At 38.1% G+C, this 25383-nt stretch overlaps 1 protein-coding gene and 1 long non-coding RNA gene across 3 annotated transcripts in view; one reads left to right on the top strand and one right to left on the bottom strand.

Annotated features, from left to right (window-relative positions):
* Nucleotides 1–25383, top strand: part of jing (AE binding protein 2 jing) — a 255111-nt gene that overhangs the window by 140381 nt on the left and 89347 nt on the right. The window contains exon 2 of one of the 2 annotated variants that reach the window (XM_074140822.1): nt 23990–24028. The exons of the other annotated variant lie outside the window; for it this stretch is intronic. Within the exon in view, the coding sequence (XP_073996923.1) occupies nt 23990–24028 (39 nt within the window). The remainder of the gene's footprint in view (nt 1–23989; nt 24029–25383) is intronic. 2 annotated transcript variants of the gene reach the window in all.
* The window catches only part of LOC141460642 (uncharacterized), a 70746-nt gene continuing 53781 nt past the window's right edge, over nt 8419–25383 (bottom strand). Inside the window, exons 2-4 of the long non-coding RNA XR_012462265.1 lie at nt 10467–10633; nt 10246–10329; nt 8419–8726 (exon numbers count right to left, since the gene is read on the bottom strand). This is a non-coding gene — a long non-coding RNA (uncharacterized lncRNA). The remainder of the gene's footprint in view (nt 8727–10245; nt 10330–10466; nt 10634–25383) is intronic.

The following is a 25383-nucleotide window of genomic DNA, read 5'->3' as shown; positions in this document are numbered from 1 at the left end:
TACACACAGTAGGCCTATTGATAATACTTACTGGTTCACCCTGTATAGCCTCCTACAGATCCTTCTACAACATACAGGACACAGAAGACTAAAACATATCCTACTCAAACTCTCCACACTAACTGCAGGTTTTTCCTCTCCTTTTTTCCCTGCATTCCAATCCTCCTCACCTAACTTTTCTCTTACTTCACTTTGTTAAGAAGGTTGAAATGTATTGTACATTTATACTTCTTATATTTATTCTATGTATTGTATATATTTATTATAATACATATTTATTCTTCTTCTTCTTTGAGATTTTTAAAGTGTCCAAAATAATAGAACATGCTGGCTGAAAAACCGTCAATTCCATGAGCAATTAATCACATGGCCAAGTAACTTGAAGTTCCATTATCGCATTTGTTACACTTGGATGGATCTTCGACTAGATGGAGAACGAGCTCATCTCTCACCCAGTGTCCTGTAATGCGATGTTCGGAGTGGGAAGAGGCTCCAACATCCCCGGGTTCTGATGACCATCTGTGATATTAACTAACCCCGCCATGTTCGCCTCACACACATTCCAGCTCGCAAGGATCTTTGATGAAAGAGCGCGGCGGGGGATTGGATGAGAGCACTTAATTTCCTCCTTTATCCACCCCTCTCGCCCCGCCCACACCAATGTAGATTACTTCCCATCAAAAATAGTTATTACAACCCCCCCCGTCCGTCCGTCCCTCGAACGTCTCTCTCTCGTCGCGCGGGCCCTTCACGCTCCTCCCTATAATCGCTCTGCAGATAGGAGCAGTGCCCCTCCCTGCAGATGCTATCAATAAATTTTGTACTCTTTTGCCCTGTCAAGATGGACTGGGCAACATGCTGCCTTCTAGTTCAGAACATGGCTGACTAGTTTTTGATTACGACTGTGAGATGAGCAATGATGGGAGTTTTGGCGGGGAGATTGAGCAAAATATTTGAGCATTAACTCCTCAATTCTATCAACCAACTTTACAACGACGTATTCCTAATAAATCGATCTTTACCTTGTATTTTTGAATCTGGTTTTTTCGCAAATCGACTGGACGGATACGATTTGCTTAAGAAGAAGAATAAATATATATAATAAATAAAATAAATACAGAAGTATAAATGTATTATACATTTTAACCTTCTTAACAAAGTGAAGTAAGAGAAAAGTTAGGTGAGGAGGATTGGGATGCAGGGAAAAAAGGAGAGGAAAAACCTGCAGCTAGTGGTAGAGAGTTAGAGTAGGATATGTTTTAGTCTTCTGTGTCCTGTTTGTCGCGGCATAGTGGATTGGGATGGCAGTCTAGGATGGAAAGGAGTTTGAGCAGACAATTTTGGGATAAAGGAGTGTACCGGGGGGATAATGGACGCAGTCTCCGTGGAGTGAGTCAATGACTAGTACGTCGTGGAGAGAGTCTGTTGCGAGTCTCCAGAAATTTGTCCTGGAGTTTCTTAATGTTGCGGCGGAGCAGGCTTATAACAACATCGGGGCCTAATGAACGTTTTGCTTTTTGGGCGCAGAATTTGGTACAGAAAGTGTGCTTCCGTCCAGGAATATTTGGCATAATAGGCTGCCAAATGACGGGTTATAACCAATGCGAGTTTACAATTTTTTTTTTGCCTTTTTTTTTTGTGGCATTGGCTTCCGCCCTACAGCCAGCATCGTCTAGGTGCTTATCACTAGAATATCACTCACTCACTTACTTATAAATGCATTCGCTTCACACATTCATCCCTCTACTATATTCATACTATTTACATACAAACTTACAACTAATGGAGGGATCAGTACTCTTTGCTCCTGCCATCCTTATAGCTTAAAATCACCGTAATCCTTCTCTAATCATTTTCTTGCATTCCCTCTATAACTTTTAAATACAATCATATTTCTTTGCTAGCTCTGCTACAGACTTAAGCACATGGATGTTGGTGGAGAATATTATGTCTTCGTAGAGAAATGGTGCATCTAAATACCCTGTATACGAGGGTCGTTTGAAAAGTCCGTGCAAAGTCAGAGAGATAGCACTACTGGCGCGTATCGAGGTTATGTTTAGTTAGTAGCATCTCTTGGAAGAACACACACCAAGTTTCAGCCAGATCGGTCTATTTCTTTGTGTTTGGCATTCGTTTGAATCGAGGAAGTCGAGTGATTTTCAAAAAATGGACGAAAAAGAATTTCGTGTGTTGATTAAACACTACTTTATGAAAGGCAAAACGCCTCAGGAGACTAAAGAGAAGCTTGATAAACATTATGGTGACTCTGCACCTTCGATTAGAACAGTTTATAAGTGGTTTCAAAATTTTCGGAGTGGCCATATGGGCACAAGTGACGCTGAACGCCCTGTTGAGGTTACTACTCCAGAAATCATTGATAAAATCCATGATATGGTGATGGATGACAGAAGAGTGAAGGTGCGTGAGATTGCTAGTTCTGTGGGCATCTCGAATGAACGGGTACATAATATTTTGCATCAACATTTGGACATGACAAAGCTATCCGCAAGATGGGTGCCGCGATTGCTCACGCTTGACCAAAAACGAAATCGTGTGAAGTGTTGCAAGGACGGTTTGCAGCTGTTCCAGAAGAATCCGCAGGACTTTAAGCGTCGTTTCGTCACTGTGGATGAAACATGGATACATCACTACACTCCTGAGACCAAAGAACAATCTAAACAATGGGTTACCAAGGGGGAATCTGAGGCCAAAAAAGGCGAAGACCGTTCCTTCGGCTGGAAAGATTATGGCGACTGTCTTTTGGGATTCGCAAGGAATAATCCTCATCGACTATCTGGAAAAGGGTAAAACTATTACAGGTGCATATTATTCATCGTTATTGGACCGTTTGAAAACCGAGCTGCAAGAAAAACGCCCACAATTGGCCCACAAAAAAGTCCTTTTCCATCACGACAACGCACCAGCTCACACCTCAGCAGTTGTGGTCGCAAAATTAATGGAAATAGGGTTCCAATTCGTTTCACATCCCCCCTATTCTCCAGACTTGGCTCCCTCGGACTGCTATTTGTTCCCCAATATGAAGAAATGGCTGGCGAGAAAAAGATTTTATTCAAACGAGGAGGTGATTGCAGAAACGAATGGCTATTTTTCAGACTTGGACAAATCCTATTATTCGGAAGGGATCAACAAACGAGAGCAGCGTTGGACGAAGTGTATAAGCCTAAAAGGAGACTATGTTGAAAAATAAAAAAGGTTTACCCCAAAAAATTAAGTAGTTTTTATTTTTGCACGGACTTTTCAAACGACCCTTGTAAGTCGTCAAACATTCGTTTCCTTAACTACCACATAACGTGGACATATCCATTATTATATGTTTGAAATCCTCCTCCTCATTGCAATCTACGGCAAAGAGGAGAGGACCATGAGTTTACACTTAACTTGAAAGAACTTGGATGTAAACAAAGAGTTGCTATAGTAATTGGCTTAACTGAATAACTGATAAATTGACGAATCATTATTTTGTAGTTTGTAAAAGTGTTTAAGTCGAATTTTAGCCGAATGAATTGAATTTTTTGAAAGTTGAGGGGGCCTCAGAAAAATTGCTATGCTCCAGTATTGGTTTAGAAATTTCGAAGAAGGAATTATGAGCCTTGAAAGTAAGGCTGGGTTTTGGTAACTGTTTGAAAGGATTGTTTGGGGTTCTCAATTAAGCCTTAGAAAACTTATAGCCGGGAGTGCCCTAAATAAGCACTTCCATGACAATAGTGTCTATGCAGGACTATCCCCACGATAAATCCAGGATTTCTGTAGGTACACCATTTTTTCCCCCGGAAACCAGGAGACATTTTTTCCTGTGGACGTTCATGGACCGGAATTTCGTCATTACCCTCCAACTTCCTATTTCTTTAGAGTATTAAGAGAATTTTTTTAAAAAAATATTTAAAACATTATATTTTAATAAAGAATAAATTAGCCAACTATTATTACATCCGGTTTGATTAAAATAAATATATGTTAGCCTAAAGTTATAATTACGTAGTTTAACAAGAACGATGATTTTATTGATGTAGATAGTAAATATGACGTAAACTAAAGTAGTTTTAACTACGAAACAAACCAAGTAAGCTACGTAGCATTCTGTGTGTCCGGAAATATGACGTATTACTTTACATCCGGGCTCGCCCCTACACAGTGGCCCCTTCATCACCCAATAAATCTTGCTCCTATGGCCCTACCTCCCCCTAAGCCTCGAGTTCTATCGATCCGCCCGCTCTATCCCAATTACTGGCCACTATTATTCTGTTATGAGGGGTGAGCGTTTTAAGATCAAGTCTTAAGTTCACAACTAGTTAGCGGAAATGTGTTTTTAGATTTTGTGAGCTCGAAGGCAATCTCTAGTTTTCTGAATTTTCTTTTCCTTGTTCTGGGGCTCGCCAAGATAGTTGAAGATTTTTATGAAACCGGTCTTCTTGCATACTGAAGTTGCAACCTGTGGGAACTTCTTACTCAGTAACACTACCCAATCGTTCCCATTAAAGGAGAGGATGCATCCTATAAAATTTACAAAAAAAAAAGAGTAAATCAAGAGAAATATGCAGATTCACAAGTATCCACCGCCAGTACCAAACTGGTCCCCACTTCAGGAAGATGCTCCAAGTTCCATTCCGTTTGCTCATCCTCCCACGGGTATGTCAATCCTTTATAAAAAAAACAGGTGTCCAAAGTGGGAGAGAAAATTGATGGTAATTGTTCCGGATTTCATTCAATGCTTTTTTGGTTGGTTTTTATTGGCCGAGTGGTTAGAGGCGAGGACCTGTAAAGCTAATACTTATTGTTGGTTAGTGGGTTCGATTCCCGGTCTTAGGCTTTGGATTTTATTTAATGGTTAATATGAGAAATTTATAGTAAAGTATGTTAGGCGGTTAGAGGCTAGACCCGCAAAGCTAAGATGTATTGCGGTACTAGTATAGCCCTTGGATTGTATTTAATGGTTAATATGAGAACTTTATAGTAAAGAATGTTAGGCGGTTAGAGACTAGACCCGCAAAGCTAAGATGTATTGCGGTACTAGTCTAGGTCTTGGATTTTATTTAATGGTTAATATGAGAAATTTATAGTAAAGTATGTTAGGCGGTTAGAGGCTAGACCCGCAAAGCTAAGATGTATTGCGGTACTAGTCTAGGTCTTGGATTTTATTTAATGGTTAATATGAGAAATTTATAGTAAAGTATGTTAGGCGGTTAGAGGCTAGACCCGCAAAGCTAAGATGTATTGCGGTACTAGTATAGCCCTTGGATTGTATTTAATGGTTAATATGAGAACTTTATAGTAAAGAATGTTAGGCGGTTAGAGACTAGACCCGCAAAGCTAAGATGTATTGCGGTACTAGTCTAGGTCTTGGATTTTATTTAATGGTTAATATGAGAAATTTATAGTAAAGTATGTTAGGCGGTTATAGGCTAGACCCGCAAAGCTAAGATGTATTGCGGTACTAGTATAGCCCTTGGATTGTATTTAATGGTTAATATGAGAAATTTATAGTAAAGTATGTTAGGCGGTTAGAGGCTAGACCCGCAAAGCTAAGATGTATTGCGGTACTAGTATAGCCCTTGGATTGTATTTAATGGTTAATATGAGAAATTTATAGTAAAGTATGTTAGGCGGTTAGAGGCTAGACCCGCAAAGCTAAGATGTATTGAGGTACTAGTCTAGGCCTTGGATTTTATTTAATGGTTAATATGAGAAATTTATAGTAAAGAATGTTAGGCGGTTATAGGCTAGACCCGCAAAGCTAAGATGTATTGCGGTACTAGTCTAGGCCTAGGTATTCTATTTAATGGTTAATATATCGTAACACCAACCTCTTAGCCTTTATCAGTATCTACAACAGGTACTGGTGATTCACCAGGTTTTCTGCAATACCCTTCCAAAATAAACTACATGACTTTTCTGGTAATCAAGCTTTTTTGAAGCTGTAGATGAGGATGATGTCGATGAGTAGAGCCACGAAAAGGTGATTTAAGTAGCTATTAATTTATGGACACGAGCGGAATATTGGGATTTGATTAGGGAGGCTGAAGAGCTGAAATAGAATAAAAGATAGGATTACTGACTAAGAGTTCACCTAGCTAGCGCAAGAATAATAACTAACCAGGGTGAAATATTTCTAAATGAATTGGCTGCACTGAATGACGAGTGCACTGACGTCGTACTTCCTGTGAGAAGAGCGAATGAGTGAATGCCAGAGCTGAGTTTGGTTACGTTCTCTGGTAGTTGGACCGAATTTCGCAATTATTTCTGCCCAAAATCTTCTTAGTGAGGGGACCACCATATTTCCGGCGAAGAACTTAATTTCACAATCGCAGCACTTCCTCTTATAGAGTGCTAGAGGCGGAAAACGTTCCGAAACCAAAAGTCTTGTCAGATGGACTTTGAAAACCCTCAGTTCCTAATAATGTAATCATTGTTAATCCACATTTCTTATCTCATACTTTTTACATATTTTCAAGAATGAAGCATTCTAGTAATAATTCAAAGTTTCGAAGTACATAGATACAGGGGAGTTAGAAAAGAACTAGGAGTCAATAAACTCCACTGTAGTAAATCCAATTACAGCTGTTAAGTAACAAGTAGATTTCGACCAGCTGTTACGTAACAATAGTTTACAGCCCAGGGTGGAATATGAAACGAGATGGACTACGAAGAGGAGCTGTTGTACGATTTAGCAGTATTTTTTGGTGGAACAGCATCACTGGTTGGTGTTCCGTTAAACTTGAAACAGCCTGGAGCTAGCCAATTAGGCAACAGCTACTGGTGTCCTCCTCCTGCGTGTTGTGGGACACCCCCGGCTCTTGCCAACGTAACTCTACTCAACGTACATCTCTGGAGATTTTACAGCGTTGCTACTCTTCCGACTCGGGTCGGTGAAGATTTACTGTCAGGCTCCTCAATATTGTGAGCAATCTTACGGATGTCCTGGAAATATTCACGTGGTTTTGTTCGTGATGTTAATTTTGCTACTTTTGTTCGTAATTTAAGAGTACAGAATTTTAATTAATGAACAAGAATATAATTTTTTTTAAAAAACTATATTGATTAGAGTTGGCACTTCTTACTGCCGGATTTCGGCAGGAACAGTATGATGAGCACAGGAAATAACCGGCCGGAATGCGCGTTTTTCGCTTAATGCGAGTTTCCGCTTCAAGCGAGTTTCCGTTTGTTGCAAGTTTCCGCTTCAAGAGAGTTTCCGTTTGATTCGAGTTTTCCGCTTGATGCAAGTTTTCCGTTTGTTGCAAGTTTCCGTTTGATCCGAGTTTTCCGCTTGATGCAAGTTTTCCGTTTGTTGCAAGTTTCCGCTTCAAGCGAGTTTCCGTTTGATCCGAGTTTTCCGTTTGTTGCAAGTTTCCGCTTCAAGCGAGTTTCCGTTTTATGCGAGTGTTCCGTTTGTTGCAAGTTTCCTCTTCAAGCGAGTTTCCGTTTGTTCCGAGTTTTCCACTTGATGCAAGTTTTCCGTTTAGTGCAAGTTTCCGCTTCAAGCGAGTTTCCGTTTTATGCGAGTTTTTCGTTTGTTGCAAGTTTCCGCTTCAAGCGAGTTTCCGCTTGATACAAGTTTTCCGTTTTAAGCGAGTTTTTCGCTTAATACGAGTTTTCCGGTTGATGCGAGTTTTTCGCTTGTTACAAGTTTTCATTTAGGACCTTACTCTCTTACTTGCAATAAGTGAAGTTATTGAGATCGGCCACAATTTCGAGAGTTTCAAGATTACACGCGGAAATATCCGCTTTGAGTGGTTATTACGTATTAACTCTCTGCCGGATATCCTTTCTTGCTAGACGACATGAATAGTTAATGGGTAATTCAGGTCCAAACTATTGCAAATCCTGTTAATTACAGGAAGTTCGAATCTGATGGTAAATATTACGTCTTTTTGAAGAGAATTTCCTTAAACCGGAAGTCCCACTTTACACAATGATCTGATCACATTTTTACTCAATTTCCTAGAATTTTCTGTAAACTTCTGTAAGCCAATATTTACGTATGGATTTTTTAAAAAAAACTTACTTTAATGAAGACGAGGGAAAAGCTAGGGATATTTCTCCCTGTTAAGTTGGTAACAACTATCTATCAAAATGTTCGCCGTGTAAACAGTGATAGTTCGTATAGAGCCGTGTGAGCGTGCAGAACGGCGTCTATTGGCCGAAATAACTGCCAATAACGAAGAAGTGCAAACGCTTCTCCGGCGCCTGGCGGGGGGGCCCTCATCCTCTGAGACCACCTGTACCTCGTATAAACGGAAATTATTTATTCGCACTCACTGGGCGTTAATACTCCTTCCTGTGTTAATGCTCGCTCTGCAAATATATTGTATTTCATCTGGGCACAGCCAGCCTTACTTTTTTATTTATATATTATATTAGGTTATGTTTTCTTTATTGTAACAATCATATGTAAATTAAGCTGGAGGTTATTTTACCTTTATGAACGCTATAAATTTAATACGTACAGACATACATGTATGCAAATTAATTGCGATGAGCAGCTGTTTAGGGCATTAAATTGTATTGTATAAATTTTATATCGAAATAAAAAATTATCAGCTGCAATTTTTTAATCTTTATTTATAATTTTGTTTGCGCGTCATCTCTTTGATGCTATCGCTTTGTATTGATGAGCATTTCTTGACGAAATTGAAGTTTGGATGACGGAATTCATCACTAAATAACATTGATGTAGTCCTTAGACGGCTTTCTTAGCACCCATTTTCTATCTTAAAAAAAAATTGTCTAATATTAACCATCGACAAGATTTAAGTCTCTAAAGACACAAAAAGAATGGTTAGCTGACAAATAACTATCAATAGAGTGAGGTAGCCGAGCGGTTATAGGCTAGACCCGCAAAGCTAAGATGTATTGCGGTACTATTCTAGGCCTTGGATTTTATTTAATGGTTAATATGAGGAATTTATAGTAAAGTATGTTAGGCGGTTATAGGCTAGACCCGCAAAGCTAAGATGTGTTGCGGTACTAGTCTAGGCCTTGGATTTTATTTAATGGTGAATATGAGGAATTTATAGTAAAGTATGTTAGGCGGTTATAGGCTAGACCCGCAATGCTAAGATGTATTGCGGTACTAGTCTAGGCCTTGGATTTTATTTAATGGTTAATATGGGGAATTTATAGTAAAGTATGTTAGGCGGTTATAGGCTAGACCCGCAAAGCTAAGATGTATTGCGGTACTAGTCTAGGCCTTGGATTTTATTTAATGGTTAATATGAGAAATTTATAGTAAAGTATGTTAGGCGGTTATAGGCTAGACCCGCAAAGCTAAGATGTATTGCGGTACTAGTCTAGGCCTTGGATTTTATTTAATGGTTAATATGAGAAATTTATAGTAAAGTATGTTAGGAGGTTAGAGGCTAGACCCGCAAAGCTCAGATGTATTGTGTCAGCCAGCTGCTTCCCAGTGAAGTGACATCATGAATCCAGGGGGGGAGGAAATAAAGCAGATTGTCTGCGAAGGAAGGAGTGAGCAGAGTATGATGAGTGCAAGTTATCGGCCAAAGAGAGATAGAAGTGGCGGTAGCCAGCCCTGGATGATAACTCTCTGGCTGGACCCCGGACAGCATCCGAGGCACATGAATGCTTTTTTTTTTTTTATCACAAAACGCCCCCTTTGGTAATCTGCCTTTGGTCCCAGGGACTCTCTGCTTAGATTAGATATTTTTTTTTCTTTTTTGGTTTTGTTTCGTTTCACTCCCTTTGTTCCAAAGGGACCCCACCCAAAAGAAATGTGTCCCATATTTCTATGGGCGTTAACCGTTAGAGAACTTCTATTTGAAACAGTCTTTTACTCAGTAACTCTACTGAGTCTACTTCCGGTAACTATTCCACGAACTTAGAGCAATACCTATTTTTGTCACGTCCACTAATCGACACGCACACAAACCAATTTTAAGCCCCCCCCCCAAAAAAACCACTTCCGAAAACTCGCAACTTCGTTAACGTCAATTTTCTTCAAACTCTGAATGTTTGTAAACATTTAATCTTCGTACTTACTTAACAATGTAAGGGTTTTTTTTTCACTCATTTCCGTTTTCAATGAAAAAATATATTAATAATGTATTTTTAAAGACGCCGATCTGATGTTTGCTACAAGAAGCTGAAGAGGAAGTTATTGGGGGGGATGGACGGTGATTTACGGAAATGGTGAGAGAGAGAGAGAGGGGAGATGGAAAGAGATAGAGATCTTTTGATGATGACAGCTGGCCTGGTCTTGGAAATGCTTACCGGGTGTTTCCAGGTACACGAAATGAAGCAGCGTGGATAGATTCTAATATAATCATTGGTCATTTCTCCATGTCCAGCATCACCCTGTAATAACAGTCCACAAAGAAGTACGAAGAAATGCTAATTATAGTACTAAAATTGTTTCCAAGTATGTCGAATATATTTTTGGAATTTTTTATAGATAATAGAACCATATTAAAATAACAAACCAGAATAATTACGTAATGCTGAAGACAAAAGAAGAATTCGCGATCTATTCAGAAACTTCTTCCGCAAATTTCTTCTTCGGATTAATCTTAGGATGGAAGATTTGCGAGGAATCGGTCAAATAAAACAACTCGTCTTTTTTGCCAACGTTTCGACAAATATATATTGTCCTCTTCAGGGCCTGGATATTACAAATACAAAACAATTTACAGAGTCAGTAACATAGAAAAAACAGTAAAAATCAGTAATACAGAGATAAACAGTCTTTATAATTATTCTTTATAATTATTGAAACTTACGTGGCTATGCGGGTTGGTTGAGTTACAGGAAAACTAAGAACCAGAAATGGAGAAGCAGGTATATATACAGGGTGCCTCCTCAGATACAGAGAGCAGTTTATAATCCTCCTGGCTAACCTGGCTTGCGAGCCAAAGGAGGCACCTTTGAAGGCACAGTATATGCTTCACAAGTTGAGTAAAGTGCATTGTTTGATAAAATAAGGAATAAGTTTGATCCTTTAAATGAAAGATATTGATCACTTAAATATGTGGCAGGAGGTTTCCAATTTTTTTGGTAATTAAACGCAACTCTCCCAAAATTACCCTAAGGTTTAATTATTAAACCTTCTTGTTTGTAACAGATGTAATATTAATTTTTAGCCATTTTGTGTATGCTTGAGAACATCTAAAGCTCTTAACTTTTGATTTTTCTTAGAAAACCCACTCGGAAAACGACTTATTTCCCGATATTAAGAAAAATACTAGTTTTACTGCCTTGGCAATATTTTTAATAGAAAGGGGATGAAAAAATACATAAAAATGACCTATCGCGTGCTCTTCTTTCTCTTTGATAACATGTTACAAAAATTGAAATATGACTAATAAATAGAAGATTTTGAAATGGCCTAGCACCTTTAATTTTCAAGATATCGAATTGAGGTTTCCGGTTTCTTTCATAACTTTTTATACTCTTTAAAACTATGTATATGAAAATAGGGGTCATCTGCGAACCTTCACTTTTGGTCGCGCGTCAGCCGCGTATGCGGGCAGGAATCTAAAATCAAGTCACATATTCTGAAGCTAGAGGTGACGGGCAACAAATTTTCCCTCTACCATTTTTCTGCTCAGATCAACCGTTTAAGCATGAAATGCATTTGAGCCGTCCTTAAAATGAACACCCTGTATACAGATATAGCGGGACTTAAACGGGAATTTTGGTAGTTACAATTGAACAGATACAATAGACTAGTTACAACAAAAGAGTAAATACAATAAATATTGGGAAATTTCTTTAAATAACAAAAACCGTTAAACACAAAACACAGGAGAAACCAAATAACACTTATGAACTAAATAACAAATAACTAATAAATAATAAATATTGTTATTTATTTAAGTTTAACAATTTGCGATCACGAAAACTATTGTATATTCAACTTCGGATTAATCTTCTTTTTTTCTCTTCTTTTTGATCGATTTTTAAAAAGAACATCGTGAAAAATGTGAGAGACGAGACTTAGTATAGTGGGCACATTCGGTTATTCGAACAAAACATTTTTGAAAACTTATTTCTCGATTCTCATAGTAGCACTAAATCGAATTTGCCTTCATTCAATTTCTAGAAAAAACCAATTTCCTTTCTAATGGTGACCACACACAATGCATGCACTTCCGGTGAAAATTGAATTCGTGTTTGGAGCAAGAAAACCATATTTCCTGTCTGGTAGAGGGGAAGGACTTGTCTGTGTTGAAAAGGGGGATGGGGAAACGTGGAATTTGCTTGCAGCAAGTTGCCATTATAGGGGGTAAAACTTGATGGACACTAGGGAGTCTCTCTCCCCCAGACAGTCCTGGAGTGCGGTTCCTAAGATCGATAACATGGCAGTAAAAGGCTAAGAGCATGTTCTATCTAAAATACTGCAAGCCCAAGGAAAGCATAGATTTATTTTAGATCTGGGGGAAAAAATTTGCTCGTAAACTTAACGAAAATTACGCGTCAACTTTAATCTTAAGATGGTTTGGACAAACCCACTTCATCTTCCAATGAACCTCGAAGATAACATGTCAAGAAGATCGTAAACTGTTACCATAGAAGAAGAATATCGTTTAATTTCAAATTCAACGATTCAATGAAATTCCAATGGCCAAGTTTAAGACACAAAAAAAGTGGCGATACAATGAAAAAGAAGAAGAGCATCTCCTGTGTAAGCCGGAGGAAAGCAAAAGAGGAAGTTAACAACAAGGATGGTCTTGTTTGTACGTGGTGCAGGAAGGAGAGAAAATAGAAGATACGATATTATCGACCGATTCTTTACTAAGTTGGCAGCATTGGGAGAAGAGGGAGTTCAGAAGGCCCGCATTGTATGGCAGAGCGCCCTTTTACGCTGAACTTCGTCGTGCTTTCTTCTTCACACGAACAATGGCTTGATGTATCGTATATTAACACAATATATGTTCCAACCAATCCATCCCAAGTAGGTGATACTTTTTTTTTTGGAAATTGAGAAGCACCGGAAATAACCAGTTTGTGAGTTCGCTGAGTCAGGAAAAGGTGTTTTTTTTGGTGAATGATGAATGGTGAATGTTCCCCGAAGGAAATATCTTGGAAAAACCAAAGAAATCTGCGTGCTCTCTTAATATATGAAGCAGCTGTGCAGCTGAAAAGTGCGGGATATTATGATACAGGGTAAGGCTCAAAGAACAGTGTATCAGATCATACTGGAGCCGAGACATGTGTTGATTCATTGGCACCAAATGATTGGGGGCCACCCAAACTTGGGGACCACACTAAGGTCAAGGTAGCAGTGGTGGTGGGGGGTGCGCACCGGACATAATACTCCTTCCTCCTCACTTCTCACACCTTCACTCTTCTTCAGTTCCGCTTCAGTCCTCCTGTTGCACGAGAGAAAGTTACCACTGCCTTCTAGAAGAAGACTTCCCTTTTTTTCCTTCACTTCTTATTTGTCCACATTCATCTTCTCTGTGATTCCTCTCTTTTTTTTTTTCGTAAACTTGTTGTATTCTCTTTTAGACCCGTACGTGATCTTTAAAGCCGTCGTGAGTTTTATTCTTCGTTGCCTTCAATTGCCTTCATTACTGATCAAGCTACATCCCGTTACTTGGGCATCTCCAACCTGAACCAAGAAAGGATAGGAAAAAAGAAGAAGAAGACCTTAACCAATAAGATTACCAAGACCATGAAGTCCCTTTTCATAAGGGCTCAAAATTTGGTAATGGTCTCAATAGACCTCCAAAAAAACATAGTCCACTTCGCATTGCCCTGAATCCCATCATTCCCTCTCCCCAAAGCCAGTAATTTCACAACAAGTAGAGGATAAAGTTACACTTTTGATCCCAAGAGACAGGAAGTGGAGGCTGCTGGACCAATTAATCCAGACGGAAGAAACAGTATTCAATAAGCCTGTGGGGACTTGCTGCAGCTTAAAGAATTAAGTTTACGTCTCTATCGAGATCAATTCGGCTGAGAAACTTGTGCGACCACTCATACTACTATTTCCTGCCGCAATTCTCTCAGTTTCCTTTCTCTTTCTCTTTCTAGGTTCTGGGAGAGCTAAGTCCTCACGCTCTCTTATCTACTTTAATGGTTGAACTTTGTACTTAATCAAGTAAAACATCTTAGTTTCAAGAAAATATTAATTACGTAATTAGCGGCCAAAGAAGGTCACCGTGTGAGTGGTCTTACTCTAGTTTCCCTTTTTTCTGATGTTCGTAATGTTCTGCGATCTCCAAATATTTGGTGCAGAAATAAATAATGAATAAGAAGTAGATAAGCAGACACGACAGAAGGGATTATACAGGGTGAACCAGTAAGTAAGTATTGTCCATAGGCCTACTGTGTGTAGTACATCTAAAGTGGAGTTCAATGACGTATTGGCCAACTTCATATTTTCCACTGTTCTTGAGTGACGTCACTTTAATTTTTTTTTCTAAAATCATTACTTTTTTTCCAATAAAAATGTTATTACTCAGAACATTTTTAGTCCGAATTCGATTCTGATGATACGGTTAGAAAGACAGATAAATTTCCTAAAAATTGCCACCATTTCGAAGCATAAGTTATTCTCCAAACAGCCTCAATCTTCCTCCTGGATACTGGTGCAAAATAAAAGTAATCGAAATTTTTGAAGAAAACTCATTAGGCCCTTATGTGATCATTATCAGACCTAAGTGCTGGCACTTTTTAGTAAAAGTTTCCTTGTTTAATGTGGGCTTTCAAATGGTATATCATCTGCCAGGATTCCCTTTATCTTCGCATGAGAAATTACGTTTGTTTTTACAAGAAAAAACGTGTTCACGAGCACCCAACAAGGTGTTAGTTTATCAAGTTGTTTAATTCATTGAAAAACTCTTTTAGATGGACCAATAGTCAATTTTTAAAGTAGATCGTCTTCTGAGTAATAACATTTTTATTGCAGGAAAAGTAATGATTTTAGAAAAAATAAATTAGAGTGACGTCACTCAAGAACAGTGGAAAATATGAAGTTGGCCAATACGTCATTGAACTCCACTTTAGATGTACTACACAAAGCAGGCGTAATGGACAGTACTTACTGGTTCACCCCTGTATAATCCCTTCTGTCGTTCTGCTTATCTACTTCTTATTAATTATTTATTTCTGCACCAAATATTTGGAGATCGCAGAACATTACGAACATCAGAAAAAAGGGAAACTAGAGTAATGCCTCTCACACGACCTTCTTTGGCCGCTAATTACGTAATTAATATTTTCTTGAAACTAAGATGTTTTACTTGATTAAGTACAAGTTCAACTATTAAAGTAGATAAGAGAGCGTGAGGACTTAGCTCTCCCAGAACATAGAAAGAGAAAGAGAAAGGAAACTGAGAGAATTGCGGCAGGAAGTAGTAGTATGAGTGGTCGCACCAGTTTCTCAGCCGAATTGATCTCGATAGAGACGTAGACTTAATTCCTTAAGCTGCAGCAAGTCCCCAGGCTTATTGAATTATTTATGGCTAGTCGAGGAGCTTTTCTTCTTGAAAGCTCTGGAAGGGAGGAAAAGAAAGCTGACTTTCCCTGGAAGAAAGAAAACTCTGTGCGACCAAAAAAGGGTTGCACTAAAGAAGTTCCAGCCCCCAGCCCCTTCCAGCGGCGATCAAGACTTTAAATTGAATTAGCTTCCAGCCGAAATAAAGGGTAGGCGATGAAGCGGACAAAACACGTCAATACTTGTGTCCCCTTAGAAGGGGACTGTGGCTGGTCGTTTCCCCCTTTTGTAAGGAATTGTCCCTGAACTATTTTCCATCGTTGATAGTATTTCCAGTCAATAGACCAGTACATCGCTCTGAACTCCTTGCGAGGCACACATTTTCTAAATGGATTCACACATCACTCGCGATGACATTCTAACCCTCAAAAGGAAGGCGTTTGCTCTTAGAGACAGACACCCATCTTTCTTATTATAGCAATAGGAATTACATGATGATATCTTTTTGACAATAGATTGATCACGAATGGTGACAACATGGTTTCTTGCTATATGACGTTCTTGGAGGGTGTTCCCTGGAAGTCTGGAGGGAGAGAAAACGAATCTAGGGTTTTTGTAACGTGAACACAGATAGAGGGGTGCCATACGGATGAAGTCACGTGGATATCCAATTGGAATTGTGATGTTCAGCTGGAAGAATGGTAGAAAAAGAAGATGGACTTTAGGGCAGGGGGATGCTGTAAAGGAATCTTCTTGGATTGCTATTGGAAATTCTAACAGAATTATTCCCAAGAAAATAAGATATTCTGTGGGATATCCACAGTAAATCCTATCATAAGTTTGGTAGAGTCTTCCCCGAACATACCACAGGATACAAACAGAATACATTATTACATGTTCATACATTATGCAACTCTGGAATGGTGAAAAGTCAACTCTAATGGAGCTGCTGCTGCTGCTGCTGGCTGCACTTACTGGAGAAGATGCCCGGATCAAGCAACAGAAGTACTAATGCATTCTGGCCCAACTGGAGTTCTCAGTTGATCATCTCTGTACGTCACAGGAAGTATTAGGTTTTCGTCATACTTTAGTTATCGATTTTTCACAGGAAATATCTTTTTTTTGAACAAAAACAAAAAAAAAAGCAGAAGACTAAATTGTGACTTCCGTTTGTATGACTTCACCGGCATCTGCCAGTAATTTAAGTCTTGGAAGTTTCATAGTTCTGTGTATTCTCGAAAATGTCTACACAACTTGTATTCCCTAATCTTTGCATTTATACGACACATTAGCGAAGAACTTTTATTACTTAGCTTTTCGATCAATCGATACTGTAATTCGATGAAAAAAAAAAAAAAAAAAAAATTGAATCCTTCACTAACCAAGCTGCAAAATCTACCACTGAGCACCCACCAATCGACGGAATACAGAAACGTCACTTCCTAATATCCAATTAGAGCACACTGACAGATTGTGAAAGGAATTCTGTGGAGAGGGGGGGGAATGTAACCATGTCCAAATAAAAAGGACTGACAGAACTGTGTCTCTTTCTCTCTAAAGAGAGCTAGGCCCCTAAAACTGACATTCTGACAGCGACGTCTGTGATTTCAAAATATCCCTAAAATGTGGATACATCGACGTTCACTGGAAGGCAGTCCATTGTTTACATTCTCTTGTTAGACGTAACCGGAAGTTCATCAATCTTTTCCGGGATTCAATTGGACATATTTGGAACTTCCACCTTAAAGTCACTCTTTATGGCCCCTGCCATAAATAAGAAATCCCCCCCCGTACATTCCTGAAAATGTTCATAGTGATATAAATACACACACTACGTCACTTACAGTCAATAATGTTAGGGACTTTCGAAAAACATACCTGAAATTATTGGAAAATATAATTATAGTAAAATAGCATGAGGGGCGGGTGTTGGTGTAGTGGTCAAGAGCGTGGCTTTCTATGTTGGGAGATGCACAGTTCGAATACCGTGTTTGGCTACTTTTTATTTGTTAGAAAAAAAAATTGTTTATAGTAAAGTAGGAGCTTCCGCCCCCTGTCCACGACACCTAATTGGTAGTTGGGCGTTAGGCCCCGCCTGAAAAAGTAGGCGATTACTTTTGTATATATGTACATATCTAAAAAATTCTTGTGCGAAACACTCTCACGACTGACCCTAGAAATAGAAAATGATACTGTTGAAGGAAACTGTGACGTCACAACTCTCCCTCAGCTCCACTAACTACAATAACACTCCCTGATAAGTTTCGGGGCAGAGTGCTAGGGCTAATCCAAGTTTAACTGGGAAAACTCGAAAAAAAAAAATACTTTTCGCACTTCCGGAGCATTATTATTCGTACTTGGAACTTTGGTTTGATCTTTATCGCTCATAAATATTTTGCAACTGTTTCCTTTTGTAAAAAACTAGTAATTTTTAAAAATAGATTCTAAATGTGAACTGATAGAATTCGATGTTCTAAGACTCTGAAGCAGGATCAGCTGGGCAAAGAGTCTTGATAGATAGTTGCAAATCACCGTTCTACCAAGAACTTCATTAAAGCAATCTTGCCAACTGACCTGTTCTATGAAGAATGTAAAGCAATCTTGCCAACTGACCTGTTCTATGAAGAATGCCCAGCTACTAGTTTTACTTCCTGTATATCTATTATTGAAGAAGAAGAAGAAAGAAACTACAAAAGGAATTTCCGGTCAAAGTTCTTTACCACGAAGCTCAAGGTTACTGTGGTTAGGGATAGAAACTGCGAGATGGAGTCGCGGGTGAGATAATGCACGGTCCCCGCTGGAGGAGTAATGGCTAGTTTGGAGGTTCCTCGTTCTCCATCTTCTTACACACACACGTGGCCTTACTTTCAGGACGATCTTCCCACTTCTTGGTTTCATTAATTTCCGACTCACAACCCTCTTTTGAGAAACTATTTGATATCTGAAAAAAAGGTTTTTCATAATTTTGAGTATTCGTTTTTCCGGAAGGAGGGAGGGGAATCCCAATTTGGAGTTTCATTGATGACGCAGAAAGAAAAAGGATAATTTTTTTTCTTCCAGGAAACTGCAGCGGCTCCTCAAAGATAGCGTGGCAAAGAGAACTGCTTTTGGTCTAGTCGGGCTTTTTCATTCCTTTTTTTAAATAATTTTTTATAATTTTTCCCTAGACAGTCCCTTCCAAGGGATTCTTATTATTAGGAACTATTGATTTTAAATTAATAATTTTTGGGAAGCTGTGCGACGTCACGCTTCTTTTAACAGATTTTTTTAATTTTAATAATGCTTAATATTGAAACCATCTTTTGCGTAAAAAAGTAAGTAAAGTAGTAAAGTAATCGCCTATTTTTTCAGGCGGGACTTAACGTCCAACTACCAATTAGGTGTTGTGGACCGAGGCGACTAGCAAACATACTTTACTGTAAATTTCTCATATTAACCATTAAATAAAATGCAGACATAGACTAGTACCGCAATACATCTTAGCTTTGCGGGTCTAGCCTATAACCACCTAATATACTTTACTATAAATTTCTCATATTAACCATTAAATAAAATCCAAGACCTAGACTAGTACCGCAATACATCTTAGCTTTGCGGGTCTAGCCTATAGCCGCTTAACATACTTTACTATAAATTTCTCATATTAACCATTAAATAAAATCCAAGACCTAGACTAGTACCGCAATACATCTTAGCATTGCGGGTCTAGCCTATAACCGCCTAATATACTTTACTATAAATTTCTCATATTAACCATTAAATAAAATCCAAGACCTAGACTAGTACCGCAATACATCTTAGCTTTGCGGGTCTAGCCTATAACCACCTAATATACTTTACTATAAATTTCTCATATTAACCATTAAATAAAATCCAAGACCTAGACTAGTACCGCAATACATCTTAGCTTTGCGGGTCTAGCCTATAGCCGCTTAACATACTTTACTATAAATTTCTCATATTAACCATTAAATAAAATCCAAGACCTAGACTAGTACCGCAATACATCTTAGCTTTGCGGGTCTAGCCTATAACCGCCTAATATACTTTACTATAAATTTCTCATATTAACCATTAAATAAAATCCAAGACCTAGACTAGTACCGCAATACATCTTAGCTTTGCGGGTCTAGCCTATAGCCGCTTAACATACTTTACTATAAATTTCTCATATTAACCATTAAATAAAATCCAAGACCTAGACTAGTACCGCAATACATCTTAGCATTGCGGGTCTAGCCTCTAACCGCCTAACATACTTTACTGTAAATTTCTTTTATTAACCATTAAATAAAATCCAAGGCATAGACTAGTACCGCAATACGTCTTAGCATTGCGGGTCTAGCCTATAACCGCCTAACATACTTTACTGTAAATTTCTCATATTAACCATTAAATAAAATGCAGACATAGACTAGTACCGCAATACATCTTAGCTTTGCGGTTCTAGCCTATAACCGCCTAATATACTTTACTATAAATTTCTCATATTAACCATTAAATAAAATGCAAGACCTAGACTAGTACCGCAATACATCTTAGCTTTGCGGGTCTAGCCTATAGCCGCTTAACATACTTTACTATAAATTTCTCATATTAACCATTAAATAAAATCCAAGACCTAGACTAGTACCGCAATACATCTTAGCATTGCGGGTCTAGCCTCTAACCGCCTAACATACTTTACTGTAAATTTCTTTTATTAACCATTAAATAAAATCCAAGGCATAGACTAGTACCGCAATACGTCTTAGCATTGCGGGTCTAGCCTATAACCGCCTAACATACTTTACTGTAAATTTCTCATATTAACCATTAAATAAAATGCAGACATAGACTAGTACCGCAATACATCTTAGCTTTGCGGTTCTAGCCTATAACCGCCTAATATACTTTACTATAAATTTCTCATATTAACCATTAAATAAAATGCAAGACCTAGACTAGTACCGCAATACATCTTAGCTTTGCGGGTCTAGCCTATAGCCGCTTAACATACTTTACTATAAATTTCTCATATTAACCATTAAATAAAATCCAAGACCTAGACTAGTACCGCAATACATCTTAGCATTGCGGGTCTAGCCTCTAACCGCCTAACATACTTTACTGTAAATTTCTTTTATTAACCATGAAATAAAATCCAAGGCATAGACTAGTACCGCAATACATCTTAGCATTGCGGGTCCAGCCTCTAACCGCTCGGCTACCGTGGCGCCCTACCTTTTGAGTAAAAAGTTTTTAGTTATAAATGGTTTGAACATTTTACTCGATTTTTATCTCATTTTTCGCACAACCTGTCGAATCTATATCTGTAAAAAAAAAAAAAAAATAAAAACAGTGATTATGGGAATGCAAAGTGATTTGTCAGTTTGGGGGCGACAACAGTTCCCGAAAAAAATAGTAGCAGCGATAAGCCGCCAGCTTATCAGCACATGTGTTGACTTATCTCACACTATTGTGCTCATCACGCTTATCGGATGTTGCTTTTTCCCAATAAGGGGGCGATAAGGGATCGCGTTTTTTTTTCGTTTTTAGCCGGAAACTTATCTTTAGATACGGTCGCAATGAGGAAGGAGACTCCCTGAATGTCCTTTCATTTCCTGTGAGGTAGCGCAGCATAACCTCTATTTAAGTTGAACTTCGTTTTTAAGGATCAAAAAAAAAAAAATTTCTGTACAAGCATAGTCGTGAAAGAGTTGACTACAGATTAATTTCTCGCCATGGCCCAGCCTCTTATCGCCAAGATCCTGCTACTCAGCCCTCGTATTCGAGGCAGCACTAATGTATTGAGCGGATCCGAGTTATGTTCTTCACAACTTCCTGTTTTGGACGTCAGTCGATCGTGCACCCGACTGCTCCACTGGTATCTAATATTCCGTCTGTGTACTCCAAACTACCCAGGGTGGCCCCCCCCCGCCTGAATTCTCTCCCCTCTCATAATCCTTACTAATGATACTTCCACTATGCTCCCACTTCTTTGCATACTCCTTACCAAAGAGAAAAAAGACACCCTTGCTAACTCTCTCCGAAGTACGTAAATAATAAATCTAGCCGAGATAATGCCATGACGTTTCAGAAACTTATTACTCTATTCTCCTTCTGGCGGGGCCATACAATTCATACAATTTTAATGTATTTTATCGCGCGTACACTAATGTGTTGGCAACACTGGTTGTGAAAAGTAGCGGGTTTCCTGTTTGTGTGGTATGTGGCCTTTACACACGAATCTGCACGATTTAACAAAAAAGCTGAATGTTTTGTAAGAGAAGTTTGGTAACACTGTTTTTCTTTTTCTTTTTCCATCCGCTGCTAAGGAATTGTTGAGATCGTCATATTTATGACGTATAGAGTACGTCATAAACAAAACAAAAAACTGTAATGTTTTAAAGTTTAACTTTGATTGAGGAACAGATTTTCATTGCTTACGTGTTCCTTCCTGCAAATTAAGACAGATCGGTAACATGATTTCCTCTTCTTTTTCACTTTTTTAGAATCAATTATTATTTTTTTCTGCAGTCGCCAAAAAGTGGTCCATTATTGTACAAAATTTATTCAATGAAAGAAGTTCATATTTAAGAAAAGCTTTTGTTTGCTATTGCTCAATGTATAAGTTCACTTTAATCATACGAAGAAAACAATGTAATAAAACAAATTGATTGTTAAATTCAATTATAATAAATTAATTTTAAATTTAACAGTTAGAGCAGCGTTTCCCAACTTGTGTGGTACGCTTAGTTGCTGGTTGGTGGTACGCGAAAAATAAGCAATAATGGCGGACATTAAAAAATTTAATCATAAAAATATCATGGAAACGTTTTTTCCTCTATAATTCATAAAAATTATTTTAATTAATAATATTATACAGTAAAGTTGTTAATATGTACAGAGTAATAAGGTCAGTCTGTCTCAAGATATACGGAGAAAATACGATATAATAGCACATTTATCAAGGATCAAAATTGCCTTTCATGGAGTATTTTCCCGAAGCCACTTCGTAAAAATGATTGTATTACGTGCAAATTTGTGTATTCCGAGTGTGTTATTTTACTATTATTATCTTTATTTGTATAGAGATACAAATGTATCTGCTACAAAGGAGTTCAAGTTCACTTAATAAACAACTTTGTAAAGTGTAAGATCTTTGTTTTAAAGCTGGTTTTAAATAATTAAAAACTTCGTACATATTTTTCTCTTCAAAATTATTAATTAATTAACAAAGTCCATCTTCAGGATTATTATATTTGCGCCCAAATCTTCTAAATTAATTTACTTTTAAGCATTCCAACTACCTGTAAGTACCAATTAAATTTAATGTTGCTTGGATAGAGCTTACTCCATTACAATCCAGTCTCTTTAAGCAGCAGATTTTTACATAGTTATCATTTAAGTTCTGTCACATGATGATTCTATTAAATTTTCTTTCGTCTTTTATTGATAATCATGTAGCTTTTCCTAAATTTTCTTTATAGAAGGTGGTTTGGAATCCGAATTATCATTTGTGTTTTGGGAAAATACTCCGTGAAAGACAATTTTTAATCCTTGATAAATGTGCTATTTATATTTTCTCCGTATATCTTGAGACAGACTAACCTTATTACTCTGTACATATTAACAACTTTACTGTATAATATTATTAATTAAAATATTTTTTATGAATTTTAGGGGAAAAAAACGTTTCTATGATGTTTGTATGCTTTAATTTTTTGTGTCCACCATTATTGCTTATTTTTCGCGTACCACAGGTTGGGAAAAGCTGCTCTAAATTATTGAAATGATTCCTAGAAAAAGTAACAGTATTTAACACTTTTTATTACTCGTCAATAAATTATTAAATTTGCATATGACGAAATAATTTTAAGATAATCGATTATCGTAATTATAGATTGTTTTCTTACTAGTTCGATATAATTATATAGTGTATCCCCCCCCACCTACATAGAATCGATAATCTATTTAAATGGTCTCCATAAAATTGATTACACTTAACGTTTACTTACAAGAAAAGTTTAAACAGAGTACTGTGGACCCCATCACTCCGGATACAGAATACCAGAAACAAATCTCGATGTGAATAGTCTACAACTTCCTCTTCCGCTGCTATTTCTCAACGTTTTTTTTACTCAGAAATTACTGATAACTTGGAACATATTTCATTCTTAACAACAACATACAGTCTCACGCGGAGGTCCCGGGTTCGAATCCAGCTGCTGACCCTTAGATTCTTTCTCTTCCTAGGAGCTTCTTACAGCTCACTGTCCGGTGATGGAGGCCGTACAGTGCACTGAAAAAAGCTCCGGGCGCCAATAACCTGAGATGTTGACGCGCCTTAATTAAAAAAGAAAAAAAAACAACAGCATACAGTGTTGTAATCTGTACTTTTCACTAAAAAATGTAATCTTACTAGACAGCCTACCTTGGTTGGACCACTTCTAGTCTTCTTTGAGTTGCTGTTGTTGGATTTCCCAGAGCTTGGAAAAGCGCCTAGGGCTTAGTGACCCCCTCAGATGAATATAATAATCGTCATTATTGTATTATTATAACGTAATAACCTTTTTTCTTTTATGATTTCAGGTATGTGATGACGGTTAATATGTTGTGGCTGCCAGTGACGTAAGTTAATTTTCTACATTCTTGTTGGAATATTTGTCTTTGGGTGGTTAAGGTATGGGAGAGAGTTGAAGAAGAGTTGGAAGTCTACCAGTGAGATGACCTTGTAAAGATAGAGGGCTTCTTAGTGAGACCGGAGGAGGTCCCCCAGATAAAGGTACGTTAAAGCGGCCCCTCCTGGACTCGTAAAGTGATTTGCCACGGAAGATCACAGCATCTTCTCCCTGGCCATCTTCAGCACCAGTCTTACTTCCTGTGAAGTAATGGAAAGTAATTCTCCTTTTGATTTCTTTCACTTCATCCGTCTGTCTGTCAGTCAGCGTCTTCTTCCAGCTATAACTTTTATTACACTTCTCCAAGGATGTTGCCACCACTTCAAGGTCCAGCACAGAGTTTACAGCTTCCAGTCTGGACCATTCACTCAGTGTTGCCAACTCCTGGAAGGTGCTACTACACCAAGTATACAAGTAGTCAATGTATGGTTGTGTTCCAGAGTACTGTCGCAGAGAGATCACCTTGGACTCCGGCGGTGATCCCAGTGCTGAGTCACTGAGTTCTGTTAGTAATGTAATTACCGGGAATCACTGCGTAATCAACGGAAGTTAATATTGTTACATCTGTTATTGTTGCGATGATGTATTTATAATTTTAAATCACCTCGATTATTCCTTATTCTATTTCCTACCGGGTTTTTCTTTATATTTCCACACACGTAGTTTTCGAATGGAATCATTTTGCTCATTTCGTTGTCTTTCTAAAAATCTTTGCATCTTTGGAGAAACAGATGCTGTAACTTCTCCTTTCTCTTACTGCTCATAAGAAGAAGTGCTGTGTTTGGGTCCCCTAAAAATGTTCACTAAGTTGTATGAGTTCGTAAACAGAATGGCTAAAATTTTTCATTTTTGCAGTGCATTTTTTTGGAAATTAGATTGCATCTTACGATTTTTGCGTCATTTCCTTGTGCACTTGTGAAACGATTATGTTTTCAACGTTAACATTTCTAAATTTTTTTAGTTTTTAAACAAATAGGAAGTTTGGTTAGAGTTCCAGCAGCACAGGAAGCCCCAGGAAGTTTTTCCGGTCCGTTTTTTCCACTTCCTCTTGTTCCAATCTGTTCAGTCGCTTTTAGTGAACACAATCGCCTCCACACTGTGGAGTAGATGTTTTGACTTATTGTGCATTGTAAACAAGCTTTTTGGACTGGTTACTGAGTCCACTTTGGCGTCAGTTTGACGTTCTTGCTGGGAAGGCCGTTTGCCTAAAGCAGAGTAGTCATGGATAGCAGTGATATCTCCCGGAACAGTCGCCGCTTCGTCCAGCTCTAAATCGAGGAATCGCTCAGTTCGTGCTGAGGTTTT

This window comes from Rhodnius prolixus, unplaced genomic scaffold, assembly GCF_049639745.1.
Source record: "Rhodnius prolixus isolate KJV_2025 unplaced genomic scaffold, Rpr scaffold_6, whole genome shotgun sequence".
NCBI lineage: Eukaryota > Metazoa > Arthropoda > Insecta > Hemiptera > Reduviidae > Rhodnius > Rhodnius prolixus.
Note: the sequence above shows the minus strand (reverse complement) of the source record. Positions and strands in the feature narration are given on the sequence as shown.